This window comes from Ammodytes marinus (assembly GCF_949987685.1).
Source record: "Ammodytes marinus genome assembly, chromosome: 18".
Classification (NCBI taxonomy): Eukaryota; Metazoa; Chordata; class Actinopteri; order Uranoscopiformes; family Ammodytidae; genus Ammodytes; species Ammodytes marinus.
The window spans coordinates 24,150,045-24,174,887 of NC_137222.1; the positions used below are offsets into that span (position 1 = coordinate 24,150,045).

A 24,843-nucleotide genomic window follows, 5' to 3' on the forward strand; every position below is an offset into this window, starting at 1 on the left:
ATATATATATATATATATATATATATATATGTATAGGGTTACAAAGGGGTGGAAAGTTTCCGGTAAATTACCGGAAAGTTTCCAGCAACTTTCCACGGGAACTTTTGGGAATATTCAAAATTGGAAATTATAGGAATTAACTAAATGTCGGTAATTTAAATTATTATTTTTTTCATATCCAAACATAAATCTAAACATTTAAACACTATGTTTGGTCATAGGCAGACATCAATGCAAAATAATACAATTAAAAAACATTACATTTGAACAGATTTATTTGTATGAAGAACTTAGTTCTGAAGTTGATTATTTTTTGAACAATCAATAATTTCACTGAACAACAATAAGATGAATGTTGAGTTAAATATTACTCATCTGTCTGACCCCACCCATTCAATAAATAAAGTCAAATGCCCCCCATGTGATGGAAGAATGCACAGTGCATGTGGGGGGCGTGGCCTCAGTACCCCTGCAGTAGGATGTGTGCTTTGTGCAATTTGCCAAGTGTACCTGCATAAAATCTGGTAGTTTTAGTCAAGATTATGCTAAAATATATTGTCCCCAACTATATTTAAAATCACAGTTTAAGCCTCTGTAAACCTGGTCTAGTAAAAATCAATATATGATATCAAGTTGGGTGTCTCAATAAACTTTAAAAAAAATCTGATCTGAAATTAAATGTTCATAAATATATTAAAACTTGGTTGAAAAAAACAAAAAAAAATAACAATAACATAGTTAGGAGAATTTAGTGCATTTGGTTTGCTTTAAATTTAGTAAATTCCCGTTTATTCCCAAAATTCCCGTTAATTCCCATGGAAAGTTTCCAACTTTGAAAATTCCCGGAATTTTGCAACCCTATATACGTATATATATTTGTGCTGAAAGTTTGACACTATTTCCTCTTATCGACAGGCGTTTGCATTGAAACATAGAGATGTGCCAAATAATGCATGAGAAAATGCATTCAACACAATTGTCAGGCCTCATGCACGCACACACACGCACACACACACACACACACACACACACACACACACACACACACACACACACACACACACACACACACACACACACACACACACACACACACACACACACACCATGTTTTGGTGAGAAAACATCAAATCTTAATATGAGTGCTGTTTACAAGAAACAATTCCACAGGGCCCCTCTTAAAGGCACAACAGCACTCGGAGTGAATCAAATCGAGATTTTTATTTAGAACAAACGGGAGCAGTGAGAATGAGCCAGTACAAACTGGTTAAAGCGAGGGTCTAGAGAGGACGTTTAACCTTAAAGGTGCAGTGTGTAGAATTTATTAGCATTTTTCAGAACAGACTTGTTAGAAATGGAATATAAAATGCATAAGAAGGTTTTAATGACTGTATTAGTTGCTTAAAAATAAAAGTTGTTGTTTATTTTAATGACCTAAGAATGAGCCTTTTTTATTTGACCATGAGCGGGGCGCGCCGCCATGTTGTTTTTACAGGATCACAGAATGGACCAACTTAATGGCCTTACGCACTTTATATATAGTGGGCGTCCTGGGGGAAGCAAGGGAGTGATGCTATCTGGAATCTCACCACTAGATGTCACTAAATATTCCACTATTACACACTGCACCTTTATTCTTCATTACAAGTAGGGAACCTTGAGTCAAAGTTGATTCTTCCGTATTAACAGGCAAAGCACAGAGGCAGTCGGTCACACTGCCAGTGAGGACGATACAATGTTCTCCCATCAGTTATTGCTTCACGTGCTGTTTAATGTTAGCTTAGTACCGTGGGACGTCTCACACTGCAACTGACAACTTGACTTGAATGAAGCAGTTACTTAGCAGCATGTTGACCAACCAGTCAAAATGATGGGCCGTCAGGTGTCAACAAAGGAGAATCTTTTTGATTATCTGGCATCAACCTTAACCACTGGAGGCACTGTGGCTTGTAAGCCAAACGCCGGACACAGCCTTACAGGGATAGTTCAGTATAACCGAAGTGGGGTTGTAAGAGGTATTTATGCATTGTGAATAAGCTGAGGGAGCTCTGAGTCTTGTTTGCGTGATACGCTGCACTGCACAGGCGTGAGTTGTTGTAAGTAATACATTGGCTGGGGCGCCCGTAGCTCAGTGGGTAGGGCCAAGGCCCCGCAGCAGAACCGGGTTCAAATCCCGCCCGGGTCAGTTCTCTGCATGTCCTCTACATTTGCCCCATTTCAACTCTGTCACTCCAATTTGTCTAATAAAGCAAAACAATGCCCAAAAAATAACCTTAAAAAAAAAAGAGTGATACATTGGCTAACTACGCTCAAAAAGGAAAAGTGCAAAAATAAACAGCTGTCTGGCGAAACTAAAGCAGTGAAAAAATCCTCCATTTAGTGTACAATTAATTAAATGGATATTTATTTTTTAAGTTGTTTTTTCAGCGTCATCTTCCCAGAAACTCCTTATAGTGACTGCGTTGACAGTCATCAGCCATAAGTCAACACACTAACAAAGCATAAGTAACCCCGTACACCCCCACTTCAAGCATACTAAAGTATCCCTTTACATTCCAGATTCTGCTTGAACTGTTTACATGACAACAAGTTCATGTCACTCCACTGGGCTTCAGTTGGGGCTGAATACTACAAGTTTGTAAATGAAAAATATGTGGAGGTTTGGAGTTGGAGCCTCTGTGACCGCGCTCCTCCTCTCTGCTTGAAGGGCTATAGAGGCTCCAGGTTACATTAGCAGCTACTAGATAACAATGCCCACTCCCATTCAGAGCAGCTAACAGCTATCAGTGGTCTAGTTGCATTGTTGGTAATGTAGGCACCAGTTTTTTTTTTGAGAAGGTTGACAAACGCATGGAATAAATAACATAACATCTCTTGTTGTCGAATTTGGATCCCGTCTATCATGAGTGTGAGAATGTTATAGGAGGGCAATGCTGAATCAGTAACCCATGAACTTTATATGATGATAGTTCAGCAGGCCATTCCAAAACCATAGGCCATGAGGGAAATAGGGAATTAAACCTTAAGAAACTAAACCTCCAACATACTCCAGTCACATAGTGTATTTGCGTTGTGGTGTTCCTCACACTTAAAGAAAATCAACAGAAGCAGGTGAAAATGCCAGATAGTTAAAAAAAACAATAACTAACTAACCCTAGAGGATCCTTTAAATAAATACAGTTTGCAAGATTGCAAGACTACATTAAAAGGTGGAGTCAGCAATTCTGGAGAATGCTTGTTGTCAAAATCATTTTTGTCAAACAAAGGGAATCCGCTACCTGTCCGTACAGTGTGTGCGCTTAAAAAAAAATATGATGTTAATGCACGCAGCCTAGGCTCTGTAAACTGGTATGTATACAAAGGGGCTCCGACTGACCCACTGTGGCTAGCAGCAATGCTATCACTAAACGCTAATATTCATAGCTATGAAAATACAGGTAGCATCTGTTTTTAGTAGTACTGTAGCAAGTGTGACAATAAGCCCGCCTGACAATATGGAAATAGGTGCTGAAGCCAGATGCTTATCAAAGCCAAAAACAAGTCGATCAGTAGCCTAGCCTATATTGATAGCATTGTTGCTAGCTATGGTGGGTTGGTCCGAGCCACTTTGTTTGCATACCCGTTTACAGAGCCTAGGCTAGATTTTCTTTGTTCAGCACACACACACACACAGTATAGATAGATAGTGGATCGTGAGGAGATATTCACTGATTTTTTTTTTCTTCTTTTAAAGTAATTTTTACAACAAGCATTCTTCTGAATCTCTGACTGCACCTTTAAATAATTGGGTATTTCTTAAGTTTCTTAGCGCTGACAATATAGTCAGTAAAACCTAAACAAATTTTAAATAGAGAGTAAATCATGAGTGTTTACAGTTATATTATAAAACATACACACAGTAAAAGGATGAGACGAGAAGAAGAATATTTACATATATAAACAAAGGAGTCCATCGTTGTGCCACAAGGTTCTGGGGGTGGACTTCCCTCCCGTTAGCATCTGTGTGATGCTAGCCTTTAGCCTACACACACACACACACAAACTGAATGGCTAGTATTCACTGTGAGAGCTGAGACAGGAAAACCTACTCAGCCTTTTTGTTCAACGTTACACACTTAAACTGTAGTGAGCTGTGGGGTGCTTTTTCTGTTTGCTCCCACTGAGAACCAAGCATCACTCCCAACTGATTTGTTCTGTTGTTAAATCTTAAATCATAAAACACACACACACACACACACACACACACACACACACACACACACACACACACACACACACACACACACACACACACACACACACACACACACACACACACACACACACACACACACACACACAGGGAGATAACAGTCGACCAACCCAACAAACCCATCCCCACAGAAGAGATGCTTATGTGCAGCAAAGGGTAAAGCACCCTCACAACTAAACACCATGCACACACACCACCTTAAGTCCTATGTGTCAGATATATTGAAGGGTTTCCTCCAAACTGCTGTGTGAATTGGGCCACAGACACATTTCTGCTCTACAAAATAAGAAGAATGATGATAAGAAGAAGAAGAAGAAGAAGAATGCACACAATTGACCCTTTGTGGTGGTGACAGTAGGAGGAACCTTAAGGTTTTGCTTTGCTTGATGTTGATGCTGGGAGTTCCTGGCTCCATGTTGGTGTCAACCTCTCTGTCCAATGTTTACCTCCTGTCCCTGATTGGTTTCCATGGGATCGTCTTTAAAGGTTTCACACTGCTCCATTACTTTGCTGAAGGGAAGAAAAAAAAGAATAATGAATGAAATTTTAGCTTAAAAAGGTAAGGTCAAGTCCTAAAGCTTCTTTAAAATGGTTCAATTGTTACAAACAGCATTTTTGGTTGCATTCATACCAAACCTATTTGATATGATTGAATCAGAATCTAGTTTGGGCCTTCCTGTGGGTCTTGCTCAGCTTTGGGTGAGAAAACAAAGCAGAGCAGCCACGGGAAAGTGGAATAGAATATATGCAATTTGAGCATTTATTTATTTATTATAACTTCATTATTATTAAAGGTGAAGTAAGCGGAATGGTTCTTTTAGCTAACTTCCTGTCAGTTACTGCAGTTAGCAGTCCCCTCCCTCGTCCCTACGTCACCACATTAATGCACTGCGGTCTTCAAGCAGCGAGTTATCTAGCATCATGTCAGATCCATAAGTGTGATAAAACATGATAAAAACCATCAAAACAGACATTGGGAAGGATTTTTACCTGCTACGCCATTGTAGGCACATACACATTCACTCATCTGTCGCTATGCGCGTGCACCGGCAGTGAGACGGGTGCCGGTTTGTAGCGTTCTCTCTTCTGATGTTTATCAGTAGCCTAGTGGCATCCCCGAAAAGTTTATTTGCCGATTACATGCAGAGCGAGTGACTGAGAGATCGGCTTCATAAAACGCGCGCACTATATAAGTGATCACTGTACAAATAAAGAGCGATTTAACACTTATATTAACATAAATAAATCGCTTACTTCACCTTCAATAATAATAATACTTTTCTTATTATCAAGGTGCCATGCAGTGTTTTATAGTGAAGGCGGCCTGCCCCTCCTCTAACTAACTTCACTGACCTCAGACTTAATGATTACAGATTTTGAAATGTAGGTTTAGAAGTAATATAGAGAGAAAAGATGCAGTGCACTAAAGTACACATCGTTTCAAATGATTGTCTTTACTACATTCAACAGAAGGAATCTTAAAGCAGTACAGCTGGGTATTGTGGCTGCTGATCAGCTTGGTACTAAATAATTGCTGAAGAATGTATCTTTGCAAACAGAACCCTCCGAACCAAAGCCCCTATCTCACTGGGCTGCGACAGATGGAGACACAAAATCATGAGAAAATATGCAAATTAGCGACAATTTTCACTTGCAGTCTCACTGAGTTGGTACATACGACACGTTTGCGAATGTCCTTGCCGGGAGCTCGCATTTATGTCTTGCGAACGTCTGGCAAGCGTTGCACGAACGGAATGTCTCATTTGTGTCTCAAATCAGTCACAATTTAGTTTCATATGTCGCCAAACCCTCGCAAAGTTGTCTCACTTCTCGCACTTTTTCGCAGAGACTAAATTGAGAAGGGTTTTTGATGCGTGCGACACACCTGCGACGACTCTGAGACTGTTTTTGAGAGAAGATTTGTCGCACAAATTTTTTGAACATGTTTAAAATTCAAGCGACAGGACTGCGAGGCTCTGCGACTCATGCGAGGAAATTGAGACCGCCGCGAACGTTTCAAGACAGTTTAGAGACTCCCTTGCGAATGCAGTCTCCAACTTGTTGCAAACAGTCGCAGCCCAGTGAGATAGGGGCTTAAGGAGTATATGACACGTAGAGAAAGATATGGTTACAGAGTGTTCTTTGATTGCGTTGTGCTTCAGCCTTTACCTGGCCATGTCCTTGGTCTCTGGCTTTGAGCTATCCAGTTCCAGGACTTTCTCTAGAAGAACTATTCCTCCCTCCTTTATCAGCAGGGGACAATACTTGCTTGCTGCGGGCAACAAAATAAAAAGGAGAGAGAAAGATTGTGAAAACTCTGTTAATACTGAGCACAGGTGAGCCGTATCAGCAGTAAAGAAAGGTGTGTGTACATGATGAAAAGTTAAAGAGAACAGGTAAAAACACAGTCCAAAAAGTCATTTATAAAAAAATAAAAAAATAAAAAATCATGTCACAGGAACGTTTACCATGTTAATGTTATTCTGCTCTATAAGCTGGAACAATGGGAAGGAAAAGTATGGGCAGAGATATGTGTCAGTAGAACTGGAATTCGAATTGATCGACTTGAATATGAATTGATCAACTTGCATTTGAATTATTGATACTATCATATATTCGAATTTATGACTTTATATTACACTAGAAATGCATGGGTCAATTTGACCCGCGTGGCGGTTATAGGTATAAATAGAGCGCTAGTGTTCTAGTTAGGAAAAGTATAGTTATGGCCAATTTGTTCTAGTGTTAAACTGCAGCCAGTTGGAATTCCGGAACGTTAAATAACACTGTACTATCAGAGATCTGCACTCGATTGCTCTTCCTCAAAGAAACTGGATGTGCACATCTCTACTTGAATCTGAATGTTCTCTACTTGAATTTGAAAACTTGAATTTTAGAACTTTTATTTGAATGTGTCATTTCGAATATTAACTGATTCAGATTGAAGCATAATTAATTCAAATTCAAATTGATGAATTCATATTCAAGTGTATAAATTCAAATTTCAATAATTCAAATGCAAGTTGATCAATTCATATTCAAGTTGATCAATCAAATTCAAGTACTACTGACACATATCTCTGCCCATAGAAAAGTTACCAAGTGCTAGTGTTTGTGCTGATGATGTTAAAGGTGCACTATGCAGCTTCAGAGGACGGGGTCTTTGTTTATGTTTGCAGTGCCTGCCGGTAGCTTACAAAACATATTTTCTCTACATGTAATGTATTGAATACATTATATCATCATAAATCAACACAAAATGATTTTGGGGGGCACCTGGAAGTAAATGGAAGACTAGTATATCTGTTATATGCTGTGAACAACAACAGTCAAACAGTAACTTTTCAGGTAGCTTTTTAACTTAAAATGTGTTCCAGGGATCCCATTTCTCTGTGACAAAAAAGTTTGTTTCTTTAGTTATATGAATATACCTTAGAAAAATGTTCACTTCTCTAAAATAAAAGCCAGAGTTACATTTTTAACGTTTAACGTTGAGTTTGGTGCAGATACTCACGGTAAACTGACACCAGGTTGAAGAGGGCCCATGTGGCCCAGTGCTGACTGACAGGAGCGATGCCCTGGGGCAGCAGTCTCAGGATGGGCTCAAATGACCTGAGAGAGAGCCAAGGCAAATTAAAGTCAAGTCAAGTCAACTTTATTTATATAGCACATTTATAACAGCCGAGGCGGACCAAAGTGCTGTACAGTAAAATAAGTCAAATACATTACATCCAAAACATCAAACAGACACATAAAAGCAAGAATTAAAACTAAATTAAAACACAAAACAATAGTAAAAACTTCTAGTAGACACTGCTGGGATAGAACGCTCTCTACTAGAGATAAAAGCAGAGGAAAAGAAGTGGGTTTTTAACAAGGATTTAAACTGATCAGTTTGTGGCAGCAGATCTTATTTCAAATGGCAATCTGTTCCACAGTGTTGGAGCTGCAACAGAGAAGGCTCCATCGGCCCTAGTTTTGAGCCTTGTTTTGGGCACGTCCAGGAGCAGCTGGTTGGTGGACCTTAGTGCTCTGGACGGAGCGTGAACATGGAGAAGTTCACTTCAATGATTAGGTGTTGGTTGAGCCATTTAATGATTTAAAAGCCAAAAGTAAAGGAAAGGCCGCAGACAGCTGCTAGACCACAGCTCCAAACCCAGCATTACAGTACACTGAGATCCTGTTACTGCAGGATAACATGACACATTACTATCATTGTCTTTTCTGTCACCTGCACCATAAAAGAAGGGCTTAACCCATCTCCCAAGGTGCCACAATATTTGTTCTATCCAAATAGTTATTTGGATGAAAAAACTAAATAATAGTATGTAAACCGTATACCATTGCATAGCTTCTTATCACTTTACTTTACCACTGGACTTTCACTGTCAGTAGCAATTGTATGACTTGCGTAGGCATAGAACTGCCAGGCACTAGTTCTAGCTTTATATTCTTTAAAACATATATTTTTGATACTGACATTGAGTGCTGTGCCATATCATACCGGCCGCGATAATACCAGTATCCATTTTTCCGTGATAAAGTGTTATATCATGATATAGTGACTTAATAAATGACGTATGACACATGACCAGTGTTGGGAATAACGCCGTTTAAAATAACACCGCTAGGTAACGCCGTTCTTTTTTCAGTAACGGGGTAATCTAACTAATTACTTTTTCCGTCGTTACAACGCCGTTATCGTTACTGAACGTTAAATGCGGTGCGTTACTATGAATTGATTGAATAAACTGTGTAATCCGAAAGCACCCCTGGCTCCATACTACACAAACTGCTAGTAAGGAGAACGGTGGTTTAACAACAAGATAAGCGATTGTTATTTCTTATACTGTTTTAAGATGTGTTTTATTCAGTGTGGATGACATTATAACTGTCAGTTAGCGCCGTCACGTCAGTCAGCCGGAGCGCCTGTTTAGTGAAGTTTCTTTTTCTTTCTCTCTCTGTTGTGAGTGTGCGCGTTGCCGCAGTAACCACCTAAACGTGCTCTCCCTGAGTTTGTTTGCATCGCCCTTGAGAGTAAGTGCATGGAGTTTCCCGATCTCTATAAATTATAATTTATGCACGTTATTAAACAGCCGCGATTCGCCGGTTGCAACAGCTGTTTAGCGTGTCATCATGAGCCGAATATTGCTATTGTTCTTCTCCTGGGATCTGTATGCTGCTGTGCATGTTAAAGAAGGAAATAAACAGCGGATAAATCCTTACTCCTCCTCTTATCGTCTCATGCTTCATACTCTGATGTTTTTGGCCTTAAGTGGTGTTTCAGCCGACACCCCTGAAGTGAATCCAGTGATAGCAGATCAGCACGGTACATTCAGCAGTTTCCTCTACTACTTTTGTTGAGAACAAAATAGGCTAGGCCTAGTTCAGGATAAACCTCTTGCTGTCTGTTGATGTGCAATAAATATTGAAGGTTATGTAGCCTACAAGTAGGCCTACCTGTCTGTTCTACTCATTTCAACTGACTTGTGAAAACTGCTCAGAAAAATCCAAATTTGTTGACATACAGCAAATTTATTTTTTTTTTTACAGTAGGCTAACGCAAATAGTTACTTTTCCTGGTAACTAGTTACTTCTATTATAAAATAATTCAGTTACTAACTCAGTTACTTTTTGGAACAAGTAGTGAGTAACTATAACTAATTACTTTTTTAAAGTAACGTTCCCAACACTGCACATGACGCATTTCCGTTCCCTAAAGCATGATGCCAAACCACAACACAACACAGCGAGGGCGGCGTATCAGCGCGTGCAGCAACACTACTGACAGTGTTCTCTACTAGTGCATTCAATGCAGTGTCACACACACACACACACACACACACACACACACACACACACACACACACACACAAACTAGGCCTCAGCAGTGTTTATTTTTTATAATTGATCCTCAGAGATCTTCTATCCTCAAAGAACGGACTTGATTGAAACAGTAAAACACTATAATCCACCTTGTGGCAAAAGACACTTAGAAATAGGTAGTCTGTCATATGGTTGGAAAAGAAGGATGGGAAATGCCCTTTCATTTGTGTCTAATAAGAAACGCTGCCGGCTGCAATCACCAATCAAACGTTATTAATTTTTTTTTTCAATGTCGTCATAAATATCGTTATCGCAAATTTCCTATCAATATCATGATATCATTTTTAAGCTGTATATCACCCACCCCTACTGACATCATAATACAAAAATGTCATGTACATGTACATCAAAAAGTCAAGGGGAAACAACAAAGAGAACGCCACCTGTAGTTGATGTTGCGTCGCGAGGTGACGTCCCAGCTCTGGATAGCGTCCCACATCTTGTCCATGACGGCGTCTCTCTTGGGCTCCTCCATGGACCAAGCGTCTGGCCCGTCGAACATGATGTGAGACAGCACGCCACACGCGTTGTACGACACCTCAATCCCATCCGCCTTACTGTCCAGCAGGTTACTGTCAGAAGCAGCAAACGGGTCAATGAACTGATACCCAGTCTACTATGTATGAAACAATGACAAATAAAAAAATGTGCTTTTGGACTATAAATGCAACAGTCAGGCAAAGTTTTGTTGTTCAAAAACCTCTGTGAAGTTTTTAGCAGTTAAGCTCCCTTTAGTTTTTTTTTTGTGTGACTGCTCCAATCATGTGTGACTAATGCAGCACAGTTCTGCTGGGCACGGTACAGAACAATAACACCTAGATCTGTCTTGTATCGTAATGCACTGTAGTATGATGCATCAGACACAGCCTATCGACATTCACACGAGGCAAGCTGAGTGAAGTGTCTTGCCTAAGGACACAACAACTGTGACACAAGTGGCAGGGGGGGGGGATCGAACCGCCAACCCTTTGACCATTGGCAGACCCGCTCTACCACCTGAGCCACAGTCACCCCTGTTTGACCACTGTTCTCTCTCACCTGAACACAGTGATGAACTGTGGTGTGAGCAGCTGTGGCCTCAGCGCTCTGACCTCAGCCACATTTCCCAGAAGCCCCAGCATGTTGCGGTGAAGCTCCTGCTTGTCTGGAAACTCCTAGAGAAAAAGATCACACAGCCGGAGAGGTGAGCTGAGCCAAAGTGTCCTATTTATATGTTCTAACATGTATGGAACAGAGATTCCTATCTTCTGCCATTTTGAATTGATTCCTAATTTGCAAAAATAATAAATACATTATTATTTTTTTTTTTTATTATGTATTTTGCTGATGCCGGGGAATGTTGACTTGCCTTTAAAATGACATGCATTACAAGCTTCACATTAAATTAAGACATGTACTTTAATTTGCTTTTGTGCCATAATTTTGCCACAACGCCTCTTAGCACACAATAGACTAGAGTAGATCCTGAAATCCTCCTTTAAACTGAATCAAGAAAAATCGACTTTGAATGGAATCGTGACCCCAGGAATGGTATCAAATGGTGGGGTTCAAAAAGATTCACACCCCCTAGCAACCAGGAGAATGCTAACGGTCTCACTAAAGACACTATACTGTCTTCTAACCTGTAGACACTCCAGAAAGAGACTCATGCCCCGACAGTTGAGGAACATCTGACAGTTGTCTGGCGTCTCATCAGTGATGTTCCACAGAGCGCTCCAGGAGAACTCCATCACCTGGTCACACTGAGAGGACACAACACACACACACACACACACACACACACACACACACACACGATATGGCAACAGAGCACAACAGTGAACGCTCACTTTCTCGGCGGCTCTGGTTCCAAAAGTAAAATGTCCACCATTCAAAACATTTTAAACAATTCCTTATATCATTGTTATTTTAAACTTTTAACCAAACCAACCAGCTACCCAAATTCAGTGAAATTCAGACACTCTAGAATTGTGGGTAGTGTAGTTATTTTTTTCCCGAGATCTGGAACTAACTATGTTCTTTTTTTAAAAACAAGGTTGAAGGTTGCAAACTGTCATTATAGAGGAACTAGTGCTGTCAAACTATTAAAATATTTAATCGCAATTAATGTCATAGTTAACTCGCGATTAATCGCATTTTTATCTATTCTAGCCTAAATGTCCCTTGATTTATTTTCGTCCCATTATTTTTTTTCTCATTTTAATGCTCTTATCACACCCATTCTCTACACCCTTGTAATTCAGTGTATTTCTTCTAAAATATCATAATTTGCAATTCAGTGCAAATAGCCCACAATGTAGATCCCCCACCCCCCCCACCCCTAGAACAGCATACACAAACACAATTGGAACTTCTTTTTTTATTTAAAAACCAAACCATGAAACAACATAGGCTATATAAAACATATTAGTATTTAGGCTAAATTAAACTGGTAGTTGTAGGCCTAAATGTTTTGGGAGTCATTCATCCACGGCTTATTTCAGACTGTGTGGAGTGGAGTGGACAAACTATAAGCTTGTGTGCCGGTGGTTGCCATGGCGCTGCTGCAGCCGGGGCTTCAGTCGCCCTTCGTAGCGAAAATTAAAGTGAAAATGAATGACTGCCGGCTGCCACTAACATTCATGGAGGTTTTGGTGTGCGTGCAGGGTTATAAGTAAGACTTCTGCAAATGACAAGCTTTCTTTTCTGTTCTTTTTCCGCAAAGTCCCAGAGTCGCACACGCAAGACGCTACTAGTGAAGGTCGCGCAGCTGAGCTAGGAAGTGCTAGGTTCCGGTTTCTGCTTCAAAATAAAAGTCAGAATTGACTTGACGTTTAGCCGTTTTGCCAGTTAAATGATTTTAATGTGAAATTACGCTGTAGGACATGTTCCGTTTGAATTAACAGTAACTCAACTGCGAGCCATATGTAGGCTATAGTTTGTGGTGTTTCGGTTGTTCTAACATTACTAATTGATGCAACAGCATGAGAAAAAACCACAACGTTTGCTAGGCCATGAAGAGCGTTAATCGTGCGATAAAAAAAATTAACTCTGTTAAAATGGGTTTGCGTTAACGCCGTTAATAACGCGTTAAACTGACAGCACTTATAGGAACATATACAACCGTTTCACATGTGGGTAGCTCTTGGTAAGTCTGCCTTGGATGGTTGTTACATTATGGCTAATAATCAAACTATGGAGAAAATTAATGGGATTCTCTAACTGTACTGTTGAGCCCTATTGTTGTCTTTATTTGACAATCAGCGCGTGAGAGAGGTCAAACTAAGGGCACCCAGCCAGGAAGACCACAAGCTATTTTTTACATTTTCAAAACTTCACTTCTCAATTGAATCTGGAACACCATGTTACGGGATAAATGATTCCATGAAATAATACACCTGAGTCAGGCTTCAATCTGAACACTCACCATTCTGTCCTGTAGCTTCTTCTGGATCAGATTCAACATGGTCTGTGAAGGAAGGACACAGGAAATATGAACACAGTCAGCTGACAGTAAATACATTTCATACCGACAGCAGTACTACGGCAAAACAAAGTATAGCGCTTTTTCCTGGTTTTTCACAGACTCAAAGCGCTTTACATTGTTTCGTACACATTCACCCAATCAAACACACATTCATACACCGATAGCAGCAGCAGCCACCACGCAGGGTGCAAGCTAACTATCGGGAGCAATTTGGGGTTCAATGTCTTGCCCAGGGACACTTCGACATGTGGCAGGTAGGCGGGGGATCGAACCTCACAAATTATTCTAGCTGTGCCCCTAGAGTGGAAAACCTGCCCCAACCCAGTGTTTACGCAGCCGGGTATGATCATTCACCATCAGTATCGCCATATTTAGATGAATCGATATTTTCCAACAACCACTCACCCCTTACACTACGAGCGCCTCGCCCCTAAACGTCCAATTTTTGAATACACATCCAATCAAGTGAATAGGGAAGATGATTGCATATTGTAAAATATTTTTTTTATCACATTGCACATTGCACATTTCATTTTCCCTTTTTTACTTTCTATTCTATTTTATATATACTGTTTTATATTGCAGAGAATAGAATTAGATAGAATTTATCTAATGTAAATATTGTTTATGCTTATCTTATTTAATTCTATATTTTTTTATTTTATCGTTTTTTTTTTATCGTTCTAACTGCACATAGTCCAGAGATAAACGCCATTTTGATTCTGATGTATGTCTTGCATATATCAGAACTGACAATGAAAGACTTTGACTTAATGACTGTGACTTACCTTGACAAAGCCCATCTTGCCCACAGTCTCCTTGTGGTGGTTGTCCACCTGACAGACCAGAGCGTTGCAGAGGTGCACAGCGATCCTCTGGATGGACTCGTCCTGTCGGGCGGGCTCCAGGATCTTCAGCAGCAGCTGGTTGACCCGACTGTACTGGAACTCCAGCTCCTCTGGGATACTGAAGTTACACAGGGTCAGGCAGCAGTTCCTCTGGACCTGGGGGGAGGGACACAAGAGGAGCACAGGACAGCTTTTACAACTCAAGACCTTTTACATTCACTCTCCCTGCGTTCCAATCCCCATACTTCCCTGCTATTTAGTATGCCAGAAAAAAAAGATTTAGGATGTCCCAATACATGCACATCAATTGTAGAATGCTGAAAATACATAAATGCCCCCACTAACTCCAATAGCATTTTGGAGAATTCCGTCTTTATTCTTGACATTTCTTGACATAATGAAAAGAAAATTCTCTCCTGTGGCCCTAAAACTCTTCTGTACTTTAGTATGTAGTATAGTAAAAATAAAGAGTATGTGAATTGGAATGCAGTGTCTATATGTTCATGAAAAGTAGAACAATTTAGACAGCTATGGCAGCCTTTCTTGGACTATATAGCAGCGCTGAAGTGACCATCATGACACCCTTTTTGACTTCTTATTTTTTTTGTTTCACATTTACCTTTAGTTTAAACAATGTCTGAGAAACCTGTTAAGCAGAGTACGCCATGTTAGTTGTTTTAATTTAACATCCAAAAATAAAGTAAAAAAAACATAAAATATTTAAATTGTCATTTACATTTATCTATTTTTTTTGTTTTAACCTTTATTTATACAGGTAAATCCCATTGAGTCCGAAGACTCTTTTGCAAGGGAGACCTGTTCCCATTTACACGTTACCATTCACACACATTCATACACCGATAGCAGGCTAACTATCGAGGCAAGGTGGGTGATGTGTCTTGCCCAAGGACACAACAACTATGACACAGGTGGCAGGGCGGGGATCGAACCTCCAACCCTTTGATCATCGGCCGACCCGCTCTACCACCTGAGACACAGTCGCCCCTATAGCACCTTTCTAAACACTGTTACAAAGTGCTTATTAACAACGAAAAATAAAGCAGAACCTTTTTCCATGCAGACCTAAGCACAGAAACATTAGATTATCATTTTAAGTGATTTATATTTATGCTCAGTCTGCACATTGTCATGCCCTTATAGTGTTCATTGAAATATCTGAGTGTAATGTATATTGTACACATTGTAAATAGCGTTATACCATTTAGTTTTCTCCTTTACTTTTGCTCTAGACTTATTTATTGAATATATTAGTTCTATTTTTCTATTCTTTTGTACTTATTCAATGGCAAAGTGACGGTTTAGAATACTTTGATACGCTCTATTTGTTTGTATGAGGAGTGTGAGAGAACAAGTTTATTGATCTTTAATAATATAATGTAATATAAATATGAATGAGTGATTCAATTAACGTCGTCATGAATTTGTGCGTCATCTATTTTCTTATTTTCAGCACTAATTATTATTAATTAATTATCTGCATTCATCATTTGCACAATATTTTTTTATAGGAAGCTGTAAACGTTAACAATAACATTATGATTACCTAATTTTTCTCCTACAATGAAGTATGAAAATAAATGGATTTTTGTTTCAGTACATCCAACCACACAGTAAAGTACAGCACACAGGCATGCTGTCCTTTTTTCTACTGCCATAGAATAATATCATGAGCACAAAATATATTTCAGAAATATCTACTTATAATCTTTTTTTTAAATCCACTTTTCAAAACAGAACTTTCACATACAGTATAAAGTAGAAGCCGAAATGGAATGGTAAATGGTAAATGGACTTGACTTGTATAGCGCTTTTTAGCCCATTTTCTCAGCCCTAAAGCGCTTAACATTTCTTACCACATTCACCCATTCATACACACACTCATACACCGATGGCAGTAGCTGCCATGCAAGGCGCTCTCAGAACCATGGGGAGCTATTTGGGGTTCAGTGTCTTGCCCAGGGACACTTCGACATGAGGCGGGTAGGCAAGGAATTGAACCTCCGACCCTGCAATCCTGTGGACTACCACACGACCCACTTCGCCACTGCCGCCCCAAGCCATTTTATTTGTCAGAGAAGGGGGGGCAGACTTACAGTGACCTCCTGGTACTGCTCCATTCCGTTGAGCACCACTTGAATGACCTCTCGACGCAGCCGTACGCTCTGGTCACTGCGGTACTCTGTGTTGGTCAGGTAGAACAGAGCAGCACTGCCTGTCACCTGGATGCTCTTATCGTATTTATGGCACTTTAACGCTGCTATGACCAGCTGAGAAGAGGACAGAGGGAGAGAGGGAGAGTGTGTCACACGGCATGGCACGCAGAGTCACTCAACAAATATTTAATTAGAACAAGCAAAAAAAATTAAAAATGTGGAGTCAGCAATTCTGGAGAACGTTTGTTGTCCAAATAGTTTTTGATCAAAATCAGTGAATTTCTCCTCATGTTTCTGCTGCCTGTCTGTACTGTGCTTGTGCACAACAAAAAAATATTCCAGTGTTTATACACAGCCTGGACTCTGTAAACTTGCATGTGGCTAGCCACAATTGCCTCCTTAGTTTTACATTATTTTTGTTGGATAGCAGTTTACAGAGCCAAGGCTATGTATTACCACGTGATGTATTTTTTCAGCGCGCGCACACACAATACGGACAAGGTAGCGGATTATTTGTAGATATTCCCTGGTTTTGACCAAAAAGTGATTTTGTCAACAAGCCTTTTCTCCAGAATGGCTGACTCCACCTTTAAAAAGTCATCCTACTTGTAAAGCGCGTAGCAGTTGGCTGCAGTGTTGTATCCTGGCGATGTCAAACAGCTGATTGATGGCTCTGTGGGCCAGCTCCGGGCGGAACTCTGTGTAGGCCTCAATAGCATTCAGGACCTGCTCTTCATTCTTGGATCCAGTCACCTGAAAAAAGGGCCCGGCAAAACACAGAATTTAACTCACAAAATCAAGTCTGTTATTGATATGGGCAAATGACCTACTGCATTTGAAATGATTTATTTTCCCACTTCAATCACAGGATGCTCAAACCAGTTTACATTGTACCTTTATCGTAGTGGGAGGTACTACGGTATTTTTTTTGCCCATGTGCATCAGCTATTTTAAAGATCCTTCATTATGTTATTTTTCGGGTTGAGACTTTTATTTTGGGACTCTTCTAGAAGCTGGTGTGAACACGCCTTAGATCCCACCAGTAGTACCTTATACGCGGGGATGTGCGTCACATTACAGAGGGTGGTGTCATACAAGCCCAGAAACTGCAGGGGCCTCTTTAGCTCCTGGAACGGATAGATGCTGCTCTTGCATGGCTCCATGCTGAAAGAGAAAGAGAGAGAGAGAGAGAGAGAGAGAGAGAGAGAGAGAGAGAGAGAGAGAGAGAGAGAGCGAGAGAGAGAGAGAGAGAGAGAGATAGAGAGAGAGATTGTTAGAGGGAATGATCTTCTACACCAGGCCTCACTGTATTATTTTCATGACTACTAATTTTTAATATGATGCATAGCTTTATATCTTCTTACATTTTTATTATAAAAATTGTTATTTGAACATTTTTATATGTAGGCTAATATAATATATGTAAATTTTTACTCATGTTTACCACAATAGTCATGTCAATAAAGCTTTTTTTTTATTATTCATTTGTTCAGCGTTCATCTTAAAGTGAATCCCTGCGTTCCAATACCCATTCTTCCCTACTATTTAGTATGCCAGAAAGATATCTAGGATGTCCCAATACATGCACGTCAATTGTAGTATGCTGAAAATACATAAATGCCCCACTGACTCTTATAGCATTTTGGAGTATTCGTCTTTATTCTTGACATTTCTCGAAAAAATTTAATTCAGAATTTTTCTTTCTCTCCTGTGGTCCTAAAACTCTACTGTACGTAAAAAGTAAAAAGAAAGAGTATGTGATTTGGAACGCAGGGAAATAATCTGTAATGGAAAAATTTCCAAATACTTTTTTTTAAATGTTATATCCAAATCAACATGTTAAGAGTGTGTAAACCCACCTTGGCCGACCCATAGCCTCTTCAAAGTGTGGCACGGTGCAGTTGTCCAGCATGACGTGTCCCGAGATGTCCAGGGACACCAGGTTGACCAGGCGCTGGACAATAGCCGTCAAGATCTTCCTGGTCATCTTGAACTTAGACGTCCGCCTGCTCTCCCGCGAGATGTCCAGATGCCTGAGAGGAGCAATGTTCAATCAATGGCATATGGTAAATGGACTCCACTTATATAGTTCTTTCCCTGGTTTTTCACAGACTCAAAGCACTTTACATTGTTTTGTACACATTCACCCAATCAAGCTAACTTTCGGGAGCTATTTGGGGTTCAGTGTCTTGCCCAAGGACACTTCGGCATGTGGCGGGGAGAGGCAGGGGATCGAACCACCGACCCTGCACTCCAGTGGCCGACCGCCCTACCCGCTTCGCCACAGCCGCCCAAATGAGCGTGACACCAGTCTTTTTCAGGTGAACAGTGGGCATGTACAAAGAAAGTACATAAGTATGTTGACGCGATGGGAGTGCATATTATATAGGGAGAGACTTGGAAAATTCCAAAGCGATCTATTTATTTAAGTATGGAGTGTTTATAATGGAAAAGTGGTGGGTTGATACAAACAGGTATTCTAATATGATCCCCCTAAGGCTGCAACATATCTACATCCCTTTTTCAATCACTACATGATAATGCACAGAGATTATATCAGATTATGCATTTATTTACAAGGCAACATTATCATTAATTTGTGCACATGTCCACCTGTCTGATGAATGCATGTCTAACTGTATCTCTCTTTTAGCTTTGTTTTTTTGGATTTCTAACAACTCCAGAGGGGTATACTACAAAGTAAGCTCAACCACAAACTCATAATCTAAACCCTCGCTCAGAGCTAACTGGTATCTCCAAGGAGGTTATCAACTCCATATGTTAACCTGGGGGTTCAGCTTCAGGCTCTGTGAGTGTTCCTCATGAAAGGGGATGCGTTGGATGCGTCATGCGACTCTGCTTCCGCACAAAATGGAACCATGTCGCGCCGCTAACTTTACTCAAACGGAATGAAAAAAGAAGTGTGTCTCTGACTTCCCTCAAGAGGAAGAGTTTGTCAGTCTGAATAATCATAGGACAGCAGCAAACAGAGAGCTGTAAGAAAAACTGTTACTGCAAATAAGGAGAGAGTGGAATGCTGTCAGAAAAAAATTAATGAATCGATTCATTTATTTTACCGATCGTTCTCTCAGTGCTGAACGAGACATTTGTAAAGCAATTAAACGTCAAACTTGAGTCAGCAGATTTAAACATACTAAGCCATTTAATTGACTTAAACACTATACGCCTATAGGCTGTAGATATTTTGCTATATTTATAGTACACTGTAGACCCACTCAATAATGCTCTCCATACTGTGATATTACGGTCGTGAACTTTAAATAAATGAAAATGAAAATATATATAGCTCAGTGGGTAGGGTGGTCGACCCTCAACTGCATGGTCGGTGGTTCAATTCCCCGTCTCCCTGCCACATGTCCAAGTGTCCCTGGGCAAGACACTGAACCCTAAATTGCTCCCGATAGTTAGCTTGCTCCCTGCGTGGCAGCATCTGCTATCAGTGTATGAATGTGTGCTCCAGTTGTAAGTCGCTTTGGATAAAAGCATCTGCTAAATGTAATGTAATGTGTATAAATACATACAGATGCAATAATAATAATTGATATGTGTACATGAGTAGTATACATTCCTGCCTTACCTGAGATTATTAATCTCCACCACTGTAGTGACCAGCTCCTCTGACAGGTCCACGTTGTAGAGAACCAGAGAAGCCAGCCTGTCTTTCCACTGGGTGAGGAAGGCCGTGCCCACCAGCTGTACATTGGACAGGTCCAGCGAGGTGATGGCCTTGAGGGGCTTGAGCAGGGTCTCTGCGTCCAGCTCGTCGGGCAGGCCTCCCAGGTTGAGCAGCCGGAGGCGGTTGAAGCCCTGGAAGTTAAAGTCAGTCTCTAGGGCCTGCCTGGAAGCGGGGCTCTCCTCTTCCTCGTCCTCCTCCGTGTCTTCGTTGCAGGCCAGTGGAGCGCCGCCCTTCCTGTAGAAGATGTGACTGCAGCCGAACAGACAGAGAGACACCAGGGTCTCGCGGAAGCTGCTCAGTGTTTTTAGGCTGCGCGACGACAGGCTGTTGCAGTAGGTGAGGTGGAGCTCAATCAGGTCCTGGACACACACACACAAACACACAGACAGACAAACACACAGGAAATCATTACTCCACATCAATGTTGGTATTTTGACCCCACTGGCCTAAGTGTGCACTGCTGCAATCATTATTGACCAGGTCATCCTTTACAGATTGCAGTACAAACAACAACTTTAAGGATGGAATCCACAGGTTTAATAGTTGAGTCAGCGATTCTGCAGAATGCTTGTTGTTGAAATCACTATTTGTCGAAATCACTACATTTCTAATCATGATACGCTACCTTACCGTACTGTGTGTGTGCGCTGAAAAAAAACCCAGTGTATGGGCATGTCGCTTGCTACGGTGGGCCCCTTTGATTACCTAACCTTAATGCTTATTAAGCCTTAATTAAGCATTAACTAACAGTGAATTAAGGTACCCTTATTGTAAAGTGTTACCCTACAATATGTTGTCAGAAAATCCTCTACACTTCATCACTATATTAGTGATTTATTTTTATTTTTTCTTTGAAAATATAACAGCTCAAAATGACAGACTCAAAGTTAGATTCAGGGGCATATGGGGGTGTGGCTTATCACAGGTGAAGGTAGTGCTACGTTCGGTCGGTAATGAGGGGCCACGGTTTCTCACTTTATGATGTCATGAGAAGCGAGAAGTCTGACCGGGGTTTTTGAAACACAGGTTTTCAGAAAGGTGGAGGTGGAGAAAATGAGAGGGCAGATTTTTTCAGTCACACCGGGGGAAACCATGTTAATGTTTTAAAAAAAAATTAAAAAGAGCATTTTGTACACAAGGGGACCTTCAATTTCCCTTTAAAAAGGGGAATATTTAGAGGTACTTTTAATTGAATATGTTTTTAAAGTCAAGATGTTAAATGCTATACTACAGATGTTATCAGCTTATTATTCTAAAAGACTATAGTATTATGCTCCCACCACATGGAACTGGATACAAAAAGATTTTAAATTAACCAAAATGATTTCTTTGAACGCTTTTAAATCTAAGCTGAGAGCATTTCAGACCACCTCTTTTACTTGTAGTTGTTTTTTCTGATTTTTAAATTTACTTGTAACTGTTTTTATTATTTTAATCGATAACAGTTTTTTATGATTTTATTTGATAACAGCTTTTTATCATTTTAATTTTTGTCTATATGTTGTGACTGTGAGTGTATTATTGTGAGTGAACATGTAACTCGTTGCTGCCTCTTGGCCAGGACTCCCTCAAAAAAGAGGTTTTTAATCTCAATGGGACTTTCCTGGTTAAATAAAGGTTAAATAAAAAATAAAGTATTCCACCAACTCCCAGAAGCCCACCTGTTTCCTGATGGCCTCCAGGTCTCTGTCTCGTACAAAGTCTTCTCTCAGCTGGACCCGGGTCAGTCTGGTGCTGCGAGGGTCAGAGAAGAGCTGGAAGAAGCTCTCCTCTGGTTCAAAGTTACTGTCTGTGTGGACCAACTCCATATATCTGTTTGAAAAAAACAACAACATAAAAACAAGGAATCTGTCTTACTGAGACAAACATTGAGGCATAACTTAGAGATGCAGCGGTCCACTATCTATCAGTACAATCTGATTCTGATATCTGGGGTAATGGATATCAGCCGATACCGATTCTGTCGGATATCAGAAAAATTATACATTTCTTTGTCGTGGTGATGTTATGCGTAAGGTAAGGAAGCATCAAGCAATACAGCAATTCTTATTTAAAAAAGCAAAAAAGCATAACGGTTTATCTTAACGGCTTTTTACAGTTTGAATACAAAAGAACATCAGAACTCAACTTGTTGTATTGCTGAATTCTTTTAAACTTGTGTTCACAAAGCTATGGTCTTAAAATGTCCTTTTTCTTTCATAGTTAAATATTTAAAAACAGACTATGGATTTTTTTTATTATCTATACGTGGATGGTAGTTGTCAGTCCGATATCAGATAAGTAGATTGCAGCCACATGGGACCTGATGCCTATATTGGACATTGGAGGCATTTTGAGAGACTGAAACTTCAGAAATTGGGTTAACATCAAAAGACCTGTGTCCTGTTTGCATACTTACGTGTTGACCAGCTTGTCGCAGATTTCACTGGGCAGGAAGATGTCGGAGCGCAGGCAGAGCTTGTTCCTGAAGCCCTGGTAGCACATGGTCTTGCGGAGGTTCTTCAGGCAGAAGACGGTGGCCAGAGTCATGAGGCTGTCCGGGTTGTCTCCCGTTTTGGCTGCCATTTTTTTAGCCTCTTCTTCTTCTCCGGCTACGATCACAGACAGGGTGCTAGGGGAACCTGGGTGGGCGTGCCGAGCATTGAAACATAGGAAAGGGTAAGGAGGCAATTTATTTACACAAGATGCTGCATGGGTTGTTGACATGCTAAGGTTGAATGATTAATATTTCCAATGGGAAGATGAAATGGAAGTGATGATTCGTTGAGTAGCTGCAAATTCAAGTTATGAAAACAAATACATGTACATGTACAGTCACTTTAATTAGTACAATAAACTAATCTGCCAAAATTCTTATGATTTCAACTATAATTGGCATTTGCATTTTAATATGGTAACATTTATTTTTCTTTTGTGAATTGGACTGTGTGGTGCATTTTTGGCCATAGCCAAATAAAATAAACTGATTTCACTGAGGTTTACACACTGACTAACTTCTACTCCTAATCCAAACTAAACATTTTAATTCATTCATTTAATAAAATAATAAATAAATGGCTTGGCCGTGACAGCCGTCATACTGTATGGCTGCCAACTAATGTTGGCGACTTTGAAACAGCCTGTTCTACTACATAATTATCTTGTTTTTTTTAAAAACAATGCTAAATAAACTCACTAGAAATCTGCAGCTAGTAACCTAGCTTGTCCTGTCTTGTGGTTGGTAATGATAGTTTGTCAGTTAACCACACATAGCAATGAATCCTGGGAGAAACACAGCAGACTGTTACTAAGTTAGCTAGTTAGCTAGCTATCGACAATAGAGAATAATTGACTTGTAAACTGACGCCAGACAGCTACTGACGAACAGACAACAACTGTTACTATCCTCGCTCGCAACATCCCTGAATACCAAAGGGCGACACTTGTTATTACAAGTTAAGGCTTAACTTGCCGATACGGTGTCACCAGTGCATCCCAGCGTCTCTCATTTAGCTGGTGGCTAGCGATGACTTTACCTGCTATGATGTTAGCTGACTTAGCCAGTGGGGCTAGCGCTAGCTAATAGCTGTTGTGTGGAAACAACAGGCTACAAACAGTGGTCACCGGTGTTTGAGTGCACGGCTCCTCTGACAGTACTGTACCTTAGCTCTCGCCAAGGTTATTTGTCCCGATGACGGCGAGAAATGGAGTTATTAGCACCAGTCTTCACTCATCTGATTTTGCTTTTCGTCCGATGTCAACAAACAGACTCCTCCTCCTCTTACCTCTACTCCTCCTTCTCCTCCTCCTCCTTTTCCCCATCTCTCTCTCTCCTGATCTTCCTCCTGCTCTGCTCCATCTCTCGGCCTTCCACTTCCTTCTTTTATTCTCTGTAATACAGTCTTATTATTATTCGTTTAAGTTTCTTTCTTTTTTTTAAATGATATGCACATTAAATACATGAAGTCGTTGGCAATGACATTCTTATGTCTCCGGCTCCCTCCAACAATGGAACACATGCTTCATAAAGGAGATAGAAGAATACACAAGAACATCTACAGACATAAAACAGCCAGGCAATATGTAAGTGAAATAGAATAGAAATAGAATGTAGCCTAGGGCCTACTGTATTCCACTGTACAGGACATTCTAATAATGTAAGTTTGCCATGTATGCCTAATGCTTTTTTTTAAATTAATTATTGACACGATAATGTAGCCTGAGAACAGCTTTGTTAAAAATGTACATTTGCCATGTGCCATGCTCTTATGTTGAATTAATAATTGCCTAACACATAGGCCTAATGCATAGGCCTATGGAGGAATTGTGTCTCCTATGTTATTTAATGTGGACATGGATTAATTATCAAATCAGTGTACATTGGTTAAAAACTGTCTGTCTTATTGGCAACACTATTGATAATCATCTTATGTACGCAGATGACTTGGTCATGCTCTGTCCATATAGTGCTGGGCTGCAGCAGATGCTGAAGGTGTGCTCTCAGTAGGCCTATGGCCTTGATCATGACATAAAGTAGGCTA

General features: G+C 40.3%; 1 protein-coding gene across 1 annotated transcript; it reads right to left on the reverse strand.

Moving 5' to 3' along the window:
- Positions 1 to 1,019: 1,019 nt before the first annotated feature.
- On the reverse strand, positions 1,020 to 24,078 carry zer1 (zyg-11 related, cell cycle regulator). The gene is made up of 16 exons (XM_080046783.1): positions 23,965 to 24,078; positions 22,722 to 22,944; positions 21,985 to 22,135; positions 20,225 to 20,682; positions 18,486 to 18,659; positions 17,676 to 17,790; positions 17,233 to 17,379; positions 16,567 to 16,740; positions 14,393 to 14,608; positions 13,545 to 13,586; positions 11,761 to 11,880; positions 11,177 to 11,292; positions 10,522 to 10,710; positions 7,767 to 7,864; positions 6,422 to 6,524; positions 1,020 to 4,762 (listed from the first exon to the last, which is right to left on the reverse strand). Exons 2-16 carry the CDS (start codon positions 22,886 to 22,888, stop codon positions 4,675 to 4,677), a joined length of 2,358 nt encoding a protein of 785 aa, XP_079902909.1. The 5' UTR covers positions 22,889 to 22,944; positions 23,965 to 24,078; the 3' UTR covers positions 1,020 to 4,674.
- Between the last annotated feature and the right edge of the window lie 765 nt (positions 24,079 to 24,843).

Bases quoted from the DNA above. Each gene is read 5' to 3' on its own strand.
- zer1 (XM_080046783.1), bottom strand. From the start codon at position 22,888: ATGGCAGCCAAAACGGGAGACAACCCGGACAGCCTCATGACTCTGGCC. The intron at 18,660-20,224 runs GTAAGGCAGGAA...TGCTCCTCTCAG, and splicing joins GTGGAGATTAATAATCTCAG to GCATCTGGACATCTCGCGGG. The intron at 11,293-11,760 runs GTTAGAAGACAG...CTTTTTCTCTAG, and splicing joins TCTTTCTGGAGTGTCTACAG to GAGTTTCCAGACAAGCAGGA.